Source organism: Podarcis raffonei, chromosome Z (genome assembly GCF_027172205.1).
Source record: "Podarcis raffonei isolate rPodRaf1 chromosome Z, rPodRaf1.pri, whole genome shotgun sequence".
Classification (NCBI taxonomy): Eukaryota; Metazoa; Chordata; class Lepidosauria; order Squamata; family Lacertidae; genus Podarcis; species Podarcis raffonei.
Genome location: NC_070621.1, coordinates 26599643 through 26613172, shown reverse-complemented (window position 1 = coordinate 26613172; position 13530 = coordinate 26599643). Strand labels below are relative to the sequence as shown.

At 46.6% G+C, this 13530-nt stretch overlaps 1 protein-coding gene across 2 annotated transcripts in view; it reads right to left on the bottom strand.

Moving 5' to 3' along the window:
• The window catches only part of GAB3 (GRB2 associated binding protein 3), an 81760-nt gene extending 68684 nt beyond the window's left edge, over positions 1–13076 (bottom strand). The window contains exon 1 of one of the 2 annotated variants that reach the window (XM_053373564.1): positions 12354–13076. In XM_053373564.1, coding sequence (XP_053229539.1) covers positions 12354–12425 — 72 coding nt within the window. In that variant the 5' untranslated portion in view covers positions 12426–13076. The remainder of the gene's footprint in view (positions 1–12353) is intronic. The other variant, XM_053373566.1, reaches the window with a different exon arrangement.
• Between the last annotated feature and the right edge of the window lie 454 nt (positions 13077–13530).

The window sequence follows — 13530 nt, the reverse complement described above, 5'->3', positions numbered from 1 at the left end:
GGTTCACTTTTATCTATTTACAGCTCGGAATTCATAATAAATGAATTTCAAAGAAGTTGGATGTGGAAGTGGCCAATTATTTGGAGGGAGGTGTTGTGCAGAACGTGTGGTGTGATAACCTAGTTCTCTCAAAGAAGAAAGAGAAATAGCAGCTGTTCCCTTAAGTGCCTTTGTAAGTCAAGGGTAAAATTAATCCCCTTCAAAGCAAGACAAATTTGTCCTGGATCCTCTTTCAGTTCAAAATGGTGAAGAGTGTGTGCTGGTTTTGCTAAACTGAAATAAAAACTGAGTCATGCCATTTAAAGGAAATACAAAATATTTATACATCACTTGGTTGTTCCAATGTAAAGTGGTTTATAAATTCTTAAATAGATAAATAAAAGCTATCCCTTACAACCTTGCTGCAGGGTTTAAACCATTAATTTCCATGGAAACAATGCACAGTCCACTACACCAGGGAAGTGGAACCTGTGGCCCTCCTGGTGTTGTTGGACTCCTGGCCAATGCTCAAGAACAATGGGAGTTGCTGACCAACTTCTAGAGGGCCACATGTTCTCCATCTCCATGCCTCACTATAGCTTTAAACTGATTTAATCATCATCCCCTGTCTTCTAGAGATCCTTGGGAATAGTCACCTCCACCACCACCTGGATGAGAGGCAGCTCTAAGTCCTAGAAGGAACTATCAAAGGACCCTGGAGATGTCCCAAGCTCTTAGGAGCTTTTCTGATGATGAAGTAGGCTTATTTATCAGATTTGTCAGCAGATTTTTGTGACTGTGGGAAAAAAGAGGTTGCAACCCCATGAACTGTCGATTAGCATTTACCATTGCTGTCATCCTGGTAACAGATCTTCAGAATTGTAAACTCCTCCATCTGTAAACTCTAGAATTTGCAACAGTTTCTTTCAAATGCCCAAACAGCTGCCTTATGAGCAGCGTTGAGTCCACAGTTTACACTAATTGTGATTCTAGACTGGGTTTGTTTATAACCTCATCTAATCCAGAGGAGTTTATGTAAGACATGAGCAATGAAATATGGGTCATTCACACAATTTATATTGTTTGCCACATATAGAGTTTACTTTAGGAATCACAAGATATGAAAGGCAATTTCCTTACAGCAGAGATTCTCAAGGCGCTTTTTATAAGCAAAGGACTGTACAGTTTTCCTCATTAACAATCTTGTGTGGTCAGTTATTTCCACCCTATTTCTACAGATGGGAAGCTGGAGTTTCAGCATGTCAGGATTTGAACCCAGTTTCATCAGAACAACTAAACAACAGAGCATTTCCAGGGCTTCCTGAGAGGGGATGAGGCTAGAGGCGATTCCTCACTCCACACTTAATCCTAACCTTAGCTGTGTAATCATATAACAAGTGCTAGTCTGCTTTTTACAAATTACTTTACAAGATCTGAAGTTCCCAAGCAGAAGGTGCCTAATAGTACGTGGACCGCAATAACTATTTAAAGTGGCATTACACTCTTCCATCAGTTTCATTTTGGCAGCCCATCAACAGTTTTCCTTTTAATATTTGATAGCATTATTAGACTGATTATTAATACGCCAACATGCACTCCCTTTGTTTCAGCTTCTATGTATAGTGGCTGTAGCAACTATAGTCCTTCCTAAGGTGTCAGATATACAAAGCCAGTAGCCATTCCCCCCCCCCCGAACAGGGACCACTAATCTGGTATTCCTGAAAGCAGAAAACATATTGTGAAAGATTAAACAGGGGCTTCAGGTCTGTTGCAGCACCACCCAAATTAATTGTCCAAGGGAAATGACTTTGCTGAACATTTTTGCACTCAAGATGCCAAGAACAGCAATGTTCTTTACACAAATATTTTTCCCATTAAAAAAAGAAAGAAATGTCATCTCAGATGAATAAACAATACAGAACCGTCTTGAGATGTAAAATAACTAAAGGTAGCATCTGGGTCATTCAACCCAACTAACTCTCCAACTAGACTGGGCCAGCACGTAGCCAAAAGGAGAGCCTAATCCACAGTTCCTCTCATCCGAAGGGCTGAACGAGACATTATGTTGGAAAATGCATGGTTCCAACCCTGCAGATACAGAGATGATGGGGAATGTGCAGGTGCAGGTATGTTTTCCCTTCTTGGTGCTAATTTCCCCCTGTAAGTGACCCAACACTCATTTTCAATATTTAAAATAATTTTGATTTAAACCAGTTTCTTTTGCTTTTAACTGCCTGGGTTTCATTTGAAAGGAAGAAATTGTGGAAAGGAGAAGCGTTAAGCACATTTACACACACCCCTTCTGCCCCAGCACTAGCACCACAAAGAAAGTGTGGTTCTCCCATAACATCTAAGCTTCAACATTAGGATGAAGGATATTTCACCAACCCTGTAAAACTTGATCCAGCCACCCCTTATCTCTGCTGCCCGCCACTGCTGCTCAGCTGATGGTCCTTTGTTGTTCTTGTTTCTCATTCAAAAGGAGGCTTGTATGCACACTTAGCCCCTGTGCAAACAGTGATGCAGCCTTGTGAATAAGTACATAAGACTTACTAGGCTGGAAATAAATATTACTAGCAGAGGAAGGAGAGCACCATCCTTCTTCCAGCAGCCCAACATATTACTATGCTGGATCTCGAGGAGGAGGGGGCTTCCCTCTGTCAGCCAGTAGAGGCTCATCTGTTAGGGCACTTGGGGCAGGGCACTGCCCCACCAACTGCAGTCTGCCCTGAGCCTTCCTACCTGGCCTGCCTTCTTACTTACAACCAGTCCAGGCAGGTAACATTGCTTATCAGTTTCCTCCTCAGTCTCTGTGGTGCCCCTTGCATAACTCAGCAGAGAAGAGAATGGAGACAAACCAGAATTAGTTTGCTCTGCATCTCACTAGAACCAGAACCACCTACTGTTTGGGCTCTCTGCGGGTCCCAAAAGGCTTCGTCAACCCTCTTAATTTCTAAGATGGGTGTAGAGGAGGGGCAGAGCCCCCCCCATCCCTCTTTCACCAGACCATCCACTCTCCTGCATGGAATTCCTTATTGCCAATGCCTACCAAGTAAGAGCTTAAATACAGGGAGCTGCGGTAATACTTTTAACTAAGCAAGAAAACTGATAAGGGAATCAATAAAACTGACAAAGCTTTTCCCAAACAGCTTATCAGTTTCATTGGAGAACAGAGGGAGACTAGTGAGGGAAACGGTAGCGTAGAGACAGTCAACCTGGTGCCTGAATGTTGCTGTACTACAGCTCCCACTGGCTGGGGCTGAGGGGAGTTTCAAGCTGTTAATGGAAAGCATCTGCTTTCCATACAGAAGGTCCCAGGTTCAATTACTGGCATTTCCAGGCCGGGCTAGGAGAGACTCCAACAGAAATCCAATCAGTGTAGACAATGCTGAGTGAGGTGGACCAATGGCCGGCCCACACGTGAGGCAGCTTCTATAGTCCCTTTGTATGTCCCTAATTAGGAGGAGAAAACGTCTTCTCCTATACTAGCTGAAAGGGGAGACATGACATTTAAAGCAAATGAAGAGTTAAGTTGTGAATGTGGCGATACACATGAACTGAGACAGCAGAAGATTCCTCAAGGTGATTTCAGGCCTGATTTCCTTAAATGCTCATGGTGCTCCAGCCTCCTCATGAAGAGCACAAGCCGGTGCAGGTTTTGAGGGTGTTTTCCTGACCTCTTTGTTTACTTTTAGGACTAGATGTTCTCTAGCGGCCAGTTAGAAATGAGAACCGATTAGCACATTACAGAAGCACAGAAAGCAGAAGAGGATCAAGTGACCTGAACTTCTGCTTTTGCAACTGCTGCTGTAACCTATACAGCGGACTCCAGTGGATTCAAATATGCATGTTGGCACATAGAACAGTCCTCCTATACTACTCTCAGTACCACCTCAGAATCATGTGGGGACAGCTTGTCAAAAAGTTCCCTGATTTCATTTCCCCGCCATGCATACAAAAGTGTGACCTGATAGTTTTCTATGAGCATGGGAATTTTAACATGTTTGGTTATAATCAGAGAGATTTTAATGGGAGTGCTTTCAAACTGGCAACCTCTCATTTGCATTATGGGATGAGAGAGTTGCATGGACGACAGCAGCTCTTCAGATCGCAGGTCTTCCTGAACGGAGAAGCAGATTCATTCAACCATCTTTTACAAAGAAAAGTCTGCCCTGCCACCAATTCATTATTGTTGTCTCCCAGTGAATGCTGTTATATCTGAAGGTGTGACAGGAGCCTGTCATCAAGACAGTACAGAGAGATGCCAGCTACTCTGTTGTATGTTTACAAGCACAAGCCCCCAGAATTAGAGAAACTCCCTGAGAGATACACAATGGACAAGTAAGAATATGTTGCATTTGTGGAGAACAAACAAGCAACATTGACTGTTTAAAAGTTTCATTTATTTTTTTTCACTAGGGAATCACTGCTCAATGAAACTGACAAGGTAGTAGACAAATCTTGTCCAGTTTCATGAGTGCCATGCCAATTTGTTTTATAACTGAAGTATTGTTGTGTCGCCGTGTGCTTAATGTGTATACATGCCTTTTTGAAGGGGTGGGGGAAGTCTTGTAACTGTAAGACTGGAAAGTCCTGAATGGAGTAGATAAGACTTCACTCACCCCAGAACTGAAAAACTAGTATGGGCCAATTCCTTCAGTCAAGCGAAAGATAAATTCATGTCTGGAACATCCTTTTAAGCATAAACAATTTTGCATGATTTTAAAAGTATTTTACAAGTTTTCACAAACTCTCAAAAGAGCTCCATGAATGAAGTGAAAAGATCACAACTTTCATAATAAAACCTCTTCGTAGACTTCCATTTTGTACTTGGGAATTGCTATAAAACTGTATGATTTATGAATGGCATATATTGCTGGGAGGGGGAAATATTTTCGGGTCAGGGCCTAATACTTACCCTTCATATAGCCACGATTTGGTACATGTGTGTCCAGTTAATAAATTATGCTACTCTTGTGTACCAAGTACCAAAGAAATGCGTCCTACACATAAATAATATGTATGTTAACTGCCCTGGGAGGAACGGCAGGTTACAAATTCTTTGAAAGAAATAAACAACAACATACATGTAAAGAATCTGATAGTATTATTGCAGCGAGGAATTGATCCATAGATACCCCATATATGAATCAGTAATACCCCACATTGAAACCAAAATTCATAGATTTCTCTCAGGTGTTTTCTATTTTTCTAATAGCTAGAGTTCAGCTCGCTTAAGTTCAGTTCCAAGAAAAGCAGGGGAAAGAACTTTTTCATCATCAACGTAAGTAACATTAACAGGCTTATTTATATACTGTATTTTTCCGTCTATAAGACGCTCCCATGTGTAAGACGCTCCCTATTTGGGGGGATTCAGATTTAAGAAAATGGGGGGAGATGTAGCAGTGTATAAGACGCCCCCTAATTTTTGACATCATTTTTAAGGAAAAAACCTAGTCTTATACACGGAAAAATACAGTAAGGGGGATCTCCAACATATTACAATATAGTCTCACCTCTTAACAGGGATGTGTGCTCCTGTTCATGCCACCATGCCTTCCTCCGGGTCTCTATACAGCTGTAGAGAAGCAGTGTGAAACTTGAAGCCCTCCAGATGTTGTTGGACTACAACAACCATCAGCCCTGCCAGGCTGAAGGGAATTGGAGTCAAACAACATCTAGAAGGGCACAGGTCCACACTCCTGTTGGTAGCGGCTCAATTCATTCTCCCCTGCATACACCTCTCCAATTTCCTGGTTTTGTTTTGTTTTTCAACCAGCACTCAACATCTCATAGCTCCTGAAAACTATGTACTGTATATACTAATGTATAAGCCGACTTTTTCAGCACATTTTTAATGCTGAAAAAGCCCCCCTCGGCTTATGCTCGAGTGAGGGTCCCACCCGAGCGTATTTCCAGCGGCAGAGGCTGTTGCCGGCGGCCGAGGAGGAACGAGCAGCCCAAAAGCAGCCTTTTCGGGCTGCTCCTTCCTCCTCCGCCACCTTTGCCGCTGTCAAAAGAGCAGGAACAAGCAGCCTGAAAACAGCCCTTTTGGGCTGCTCCTTCCTCCTCCTCCACCTCTGCCACTGTCAGCGGCGGAGGAACGAGCAGCGCGAAGCAGCCCTTTCTGCTGGGGGGAGAGAGAACCCCTCTCTGCCGTGTGCGCACACGCGCACGCACACACGTTTGTGGTGTGGTGAACCGGCTTATACTCGTGTCAATAAGTTTTCCCAGTTTTTTGTGGTAAAATTAGGTGCCTCGGCTTATATTCGGGTTGGCTTATACACGAGTATATACGGTACATATTACTTGTTTGGAGGCTTTGTTTGGCCTCCTTTTAATTATTTTCTTTTGTGTTGTATTCATGCATACCTTGAGATTCACTGACATACTGTTTGTCAACAGCCCCGTTTTGGCTCTAATCCTGTCTGCACAGAAACACTGAGCAAGTTCACTATTAGGAGGAGTGACATTACTTTACCTAAGTGTTCAAAGCCCTTCACATTCATCATCAGCAAAACCTGCAATATTAATAGCACAGAAGTGAACCAGCCTGTACCGAGCTCAACTGTCTTACTAGTAATTTTGCATCCAAAAGATATGTGTGAATCATCATTTCAGTCATCACCACAACTCACATCAGCACTGGGACACTCCAGCTACACTGGCCTGCTGGACTAGGATCTGTTTTATCAAGAGTTACACGTGAGCAATCCTATGTGTGCATCCTTCATTTTCCAAGCTAGCTGTCTTTGTGCAAAGATTCTTAGAAACGAATTGCTACAACAATCAGCCTGTTTGGATGTGCAGCGACTGAAAAGAAGAACCTAAGTAAAGGCCTGATGGATCAGACCGATGGCCTTCCTAGCCCAGCATCCTGATCTCACAGTGGCCAAACAGATATCTGTGGGAAACGCACAAGCAGGACCTGGGCACAAGATCACTCTCCCCTCCTCTGGTTTGCAGCAACTAGTATTCAGAAACACTGGTGTCTCCTGTCTTGGAGGCAGTGCATAGCCATCATGGCTGGTAGTTGTTGACAACCTTAACCTCAGTGAAATAATAAATGTTCTAGCACCAAAATTCTTGTTTGCATAGATGTTGTATCCAGCTTAGTCTGAGAAGGCCCACTTGAAATTAACGGGCATGACAAACCTAGCCCCATTAATTTCAGTGGGTCTACTCCAAGTTGTACTTAGCTGGATATAACCGTGGATGTGAACCTAAATTCTGCTTGTTTGTAACTTGCAGACTAGAAGTACTGTCCGAGGCAGTGACTTCACTTTCGCTACAAAGTAATAATTTAGTAATCCTCTTATCTCAGAAACATTTCTGCTTTCACGGAAGCCACTGAGAATGTCCTCCAATGACTGTTGCTAGAAGGTAGCCACAAGTGCATATACATCAGCACATAAAACATATGTCCCTTTTTACATTCTAAAGTGAGCTGGGAGAAATGCTGTTCGAGTCAAATATATTCCACAAGTATAAGCTCAAAGTCATAGGAATGAGATGAAATATATGCAGGAATAGGTATCAAAATAGCCAACCAATCACTTATTGAGGATAATCATGGTGCAGTGGTTTGTGTGCTGGACTAGGACCTGAGAGGCCAAATCCCTACTTGGCTATGAAGCTCACTGGGTGACCTTTGACCACTCACCCCTCTCCACCTAACCTACCTCACAGGGCTGTTGCAGGGATTAAACGAGGAGGGGGAGAACCATGTGTGCCACCTTGAGGTCCTTGGTGAAAAATGTGAGATACAAATGCAATGAAAAATGCGTAAGAAATAAATACACAATTCCTAGACTAGCTTCTGTTTGCCCTAGAGAAATCTACCGTATTTTTCGCCCTATAAGACGCACTTTTTCCCCTCCAAAAATGAAGGGAAAATGTGTGTGCGTCTTATGGGGCGAATGCAGGCTCCTTGGCTTCAGCGATAGCAACGCGAAGCCTCCGAAGCCTGCGCTCCGGAGGCTTCGCGTTGCTTCCGCTGAAGCCAGGAGAGTCTGCTCTTTGAGGCTGGCGGTGGGGGAAAGCAGCGCCTCCTCCATCGCCAGCCCCAGAGGATGGGGGGCAGCGGGAAGGCGCGCGATGCCTTCCCGCTACTCTCCAACCCGGGTTGGAGGCTGGCGGTGGGGAAAGCAGCGCTTCCCCCATCGCCAGCCCCAGAGATTGGGGGGCAGCGGGAAGGCCTGCGACGTCTTCCCGCTACTCTCCAACCCTCCTGTGGGCTTTTGCGGGAGATGGGGGAATTCCCCCACCTCCCGCAAAAGCAGGCAAAAGCCGCGCGCTCTTTAAAGGGGCTCCGCGGCTTCTGCTGGCTTTTCTAGGAGGTGGGGGAATTCCCCCACCTCATAGAAAAGCCCGCAGGAGCTGCACACCCTTTGAAGAGCGCGCCGCTCTTGGGGGCTTTTCCCCAAGGAGGGAGAAGGGACTGACTGGCCGTTTCAGTCCCTTCTCCCTCCTGGTCGAAAAGCCCGTAGGAGTCGCGCACGGCTCCTGTGGGCTTTTGCGGGAGGTGGGGAAATTCCCCCACCTCCCGCAAAAGCAGGGAAAAGGTCTTGGAGTAGCGCACAGGCTGCGTGCAGCCTGTCCGCTGCTCCCAGAGCTGCGGGGGGGGGGGGATCATATTTTTTCCCCCTTGATTTCCCCCCCTGAAAACTAGGTGCATCCTATGGGCCGGTGCGTCCAATAGGGCGAAAAATACGGTAACTAAAGACCATTGGAAAATAATACCACCAAAGAGCCTTGAATTTAGGTAACCATAAATGAGAAGGAATTTCATACAGGTGAACAAGCAGGATGTCAGAAGAGGGATTGCACCATCCTTCCCCTACCATCCTGTGGCTCCTGTGTTGGCTGTAGAGTAAGAGACTCCCCCACTTCCATGACTGAAGGAGAAATGCAGAACACTGGCAGATGAAGGATGGATTGTTCTGCCACTCCTCCACTAGCCTGCATGATACAAGGTTTTTTAAAAAAATAAAAACTGGTCTGCTAAGAGGCTAGTACTGTGTGTTTCCACGCTGGCTGAGGAGGAATCAGATTCCCCTCTTTAAAGACTAGCCTCTTAACCAGTAGGGGCTGGTGCCCATAAGGAATGGTAGGGGAGAAGACAGAGAGGTCAATAGTAGGTGATGCCAGAACCAAGAACAGGCAGAGTCAGTTGTGTTGGTGCTGAGCTTTAAAGCCTCAGGCCTGAAGTCTCCACCCGCATCGTTCTGCCCAGACACTGAGGTCCAGCTCTGAGGGCCTCCTGGCAGTTCTCTCACTGTGAGAAGTGAGAATGCCTTTTGAGCACCTGAAATGTTCCCAAAGTGCAGCCAAACTTTCAAAGCTTAGACCCACCTGCAAAAACAGTGATTTATAAAGTGTTTGTCTGAAGAGAAGGCAAGATCCCCTTCGCCACTGCCCTAAGTTTGTAAGATAATTGCAACCCACCGACCTCAACAAATCCTTAGAAATTCCCTTCCCTTTTTTGGAGGCATCTTCACTTTCCCTCCCCCCCACCTAAAAAAAAAAAAGGTTGTGGGGAAATGGCATGCAATATTTTGGCAGAGCACTACAGTATTCAGGTGAACTATCCCCCTGAACCACACAAAAGGGACAGATTAATTATGAGTTCCCCAATGTAGTATAAACACTGACAACTGGGAAACGCTGGCCTGCGAGTGCTCCAGTTGGATAACAGCCTTTATCAAAGGTGTCATGGGCTTTGAAGACACTCAAACTCAGGACGCAAGGGAGAAATGTGCTAAGAGGAAGGCACGCTTGGCAAATCCACACCGTGATCAACTACCGCCCAGAATCCAATGTCCCCACTGTGGAAGGACGTGTGGGTCCAGAATTGTCCTCCACAGTCACTTATGGACTCATTGTTAAAACCGTGTTTATCGAAGGCAATCTTACTCGGCTACGAGTGATCGCCAAAGAAGAAGCAGCAGCTCTGCAGATGTTTCAGGCAACTCCCATCAGCTTGATGAATCAGTTCAACATGCTCCTACAGTCTGTTTAGGGACACATGAATACACAAAGGGTAAGATTGTGTGATAAGGCAACAAACCTGCTGTGCTTTTGATGCAGCTTGTGTGGTGTGGTGCAGAAGATAGATCTGGATGTACAGGCAGTAAGGCCCATATTCATACCATACATTTTAAGTACATTTAAAAACGCATTTCAAGCACATGGCTTCCTTCAAAGAACCATGAGAACTATGGTTCCTTAAGGGTGCTGGGAACTGTTGCTCTGTGAAGAGTAAACTGCAGTTCCTTAGGATTCCCTGAGGGAAATCCTAAGGGTGCTTTAAATGTATGGTGTACAGTAGCTGCAACCAGTGGAACCTAACTGCAAACTTACATAGGCATGCAAGTGATCCAGACTGTTCTGCTCTCAAGAGCTACTAACAATGGCAGCTAGGAGATTTATATGTATTATAGGTATGCTTATCTCTATCTATATGGATGTGTATGCTGCTGTATAAGAGCTGTCTGTGCTTTTCATATCCCAAAAGAGGCCCACAGATGTCAATGTCAGCAATGAAATAAAATCCAAAGATACTACAAATTTGCTATTTATATGCAGCACCCTGGAGACTGGCTGCAATGGTTATTTAAAGTTATGGGGGGGGGAGGGAATTTAGCAGAGTAAAAGCAAGAAAAAGAATAGAGCCCAATGGGTGTGGGGGGAAAGGATGCTTAGAAAGAAAGAAACCTTTTAAGAGTCCACCCATGCAATGATTTTTGCTTTCATTTTCCAGGTTTGGGCAGAGGGAGGGGAGAGCTGATGCCTTTGAAGGGCGAGGAGGACCAGCAGTTTAGGAAAACGTAAAGAAATAGAGAAGAAGTGATGCCAGCCTGCCAGAACTGCATTAAGAGGTGGCATCTCTCCCTCCTCGGGAGGCATGGGGCGCTTAAGTGCATTCATTCCCGATCAGTCAACAAACCGGACAGCAACAAAGGGGACGCACAGGATCAGGAAATGTGTTTTGCTGGTTGCATTCCGGAGTCACTGTGCCTCCAGTCCCAAGTCTGCTAAGTACTCTCGCCGGGCACTTGCAGGGCACTGTATAAACTAAGAAGGAAAAGAAGCCGTGCGGGTGTGAGGGATCTCTCCGCCCAGCAGATTTATAGCGTCAATGAAGACAGACCGGACTAACCGGGAGGAGGACGAGGGAGGCGGCAGGGCTGAGACGAAGGGAAAGCGAGACCGGCTGGGCTGGGTAGTTAAGGGAGAGAATTCTAAGCGGCCGAGGCTGCGAGGTGAGTCCACGGACCACCAGAACGGTTGCAGCTGTTTTAGGCAGGCCAACACACAAACATTTGAAAAATGATGATGTTATTTAACTGTTACGGCGTTCTTGCAAATCCTGAGCTGAGAGCTTGCCATGGGCTTTTAAAAACAACGCACACTTTTAGAGGGGGCCCCCGCGAGAACAAGTTTCTGGGTGGGTTGCAAAATAACGGTTCCTTGCAACACACGGAGTTGGTCGTGAGCCCCGGAACCTTCTGAACTTTCTAGCCGAAGCAGGCAACTCCTTCATCCGTCTCTCCGCCGCCTCCACCCTGCCCTCGTAACACCAACTACGAAAGACACTAAGGGTTCATGCAAATGAATTCGGTCCAGCTGCGATCAGGATCTGATCACACACACACACGAAGCAGCTGCAAGACTGCCGCATCTTTACGCCACTTCTTGGGATGCAACTATGTGTGCGTGTCCCCCAATAGGGAGAGCAAGAAGTTATTTGCAAGTCACCCAAAGTCAAACAAGATGCATCTGAATGTCGGTTGCAAAACAGGCACACACATTAACTGAAACAGAAAATGTGGTTTGTTAGGTTTTTGGGGTTTGAAAACAAACTACAGGTTGCATAACAACCACCATCACCCAAGCACTGAAGGGGGTGGGGGCCGACAGTTGTATTTGTATCATACACACAGAAACACACACACACGTCTACGAATAGCACCATCAGCCCATGCAACGCAATGCCGATGGGAGCCTAAACGAGAACCGGGCTTCGCCGTTGCGCATTTCGGCGTTGTCGCTTGAAGGCTGCAATCCTAACCCTAACTCACCTTGGCAGCAAGCCCCGCTCAATTCAAGCAGGGCTTGCTTCCTAACAGACACAGCTTTAGGATCGCGCTGCCCCCCCCCCCGCAGTCGTAGCAGCTTACACCCCGCACCACCTCGCCGCAGCTGGAAAGCGAGCAGGCAGGAGTTGCACGGCAAAGGAACGATGAGCCCACCCTAGCTTTCCGCTGTTAAAGCAAAAGAGAAAACCTTGCAAGGAAAGGAGCAGCGGGTGACGCGCGGGCGGGCGTGCAGAAACAGGGCTTATTTTCATTATTGTTGTTATTGTTACTCACGTATCTCTTGAGCTTCTTCTCAGGGGGCGATTTGATGAGCCAGCCCGTGCACACGACGTGCCCTGCGCTCATCTTCTTCGCCCCCCGCCGTCCCGCCGGGGTGAGCCCAGGAGGCTTGGTGCGATGCGCGGAGCAACGAGGGTGGTGGCGGCGGCGGCGGGAGGCTGCAGAGGAATGCCGAGGAAGCTGGTGCAGCCGGGCAAGTTGTGTGTGTGTATGAGAGAGAGGGAGCGAGAGAGCGTGTATATGTGGAGGTGGAGGAGTTGGGGGCGACGAGATCAACGCAGTCGGCTTCCTTCCACCGGGTCCTCCCCGACGCAGCCGCTTGCTCAGCCCAAGGAGGAAGTCATGACATTGATCAGTGACACACACACACACACACACACACAGGCGGATCCCGACACAATGAGGGCCGTCGAGGAGGCACGTGATGCCGGGGCCGGGCTGAGCCCCATCAACAAAAACAAGCACATGCAAAAAAGGGGGGGGCAAGAGGCCGCTACAAACCCCCACCCTGCCTTCGCTCCCTCTCTCTGGCTCTCCGCCGCAATGCACTGCCTGGCTTTTCCGTGCAAACTGACAAGTCCAGCCAGTGGAGCCGCTTTGCAGGCTCTTAATTTTCTTTCTTTATTCTGTCACTCCAGAGAAGGGTCTGCCTGCCCGATTCCCCAAGCTTCTGCTTTGCTCGGATAAATTTGGAGCGCACGTGCGGGCAGGCAGTTGCAGCAGCGTGGAAAGGGTCTACTTTGTGCCCCTCCTCCCCACCACCCACTTCTGTTTCTAGAACCCCGGGGTCCGCCAACCGCGTCCGGCTGCAAAAGAAGATAGTGCTTCGCATACGAAAGAATCCGGAGCCAGGGGATTTGCCTTTTGAACACCAGGGCAGAAGGGGGCTTACTGTCCTTCCACTACACAGGAAAGTAAAATTAATCAGTTTTCAAAAGCTATATCAATTTATCCCCAAAGATACCAAATTATCCCAACCACAGCTTTTCTTCATTGTAATATTATAATTTAGGGTTGAGTGGGTGGGCTAGAATTTTGTTAAACAGCTGAGAGTGAGAAATCCTTGCCGGCTCACTGCAAATCATTTCATAAAATCATAAAATTCTAGAGTTCGAAGGACCCTTAAGAGTCATCTAGTCCACTGCAGGAATCTCAACTAAAGCCTCTATAG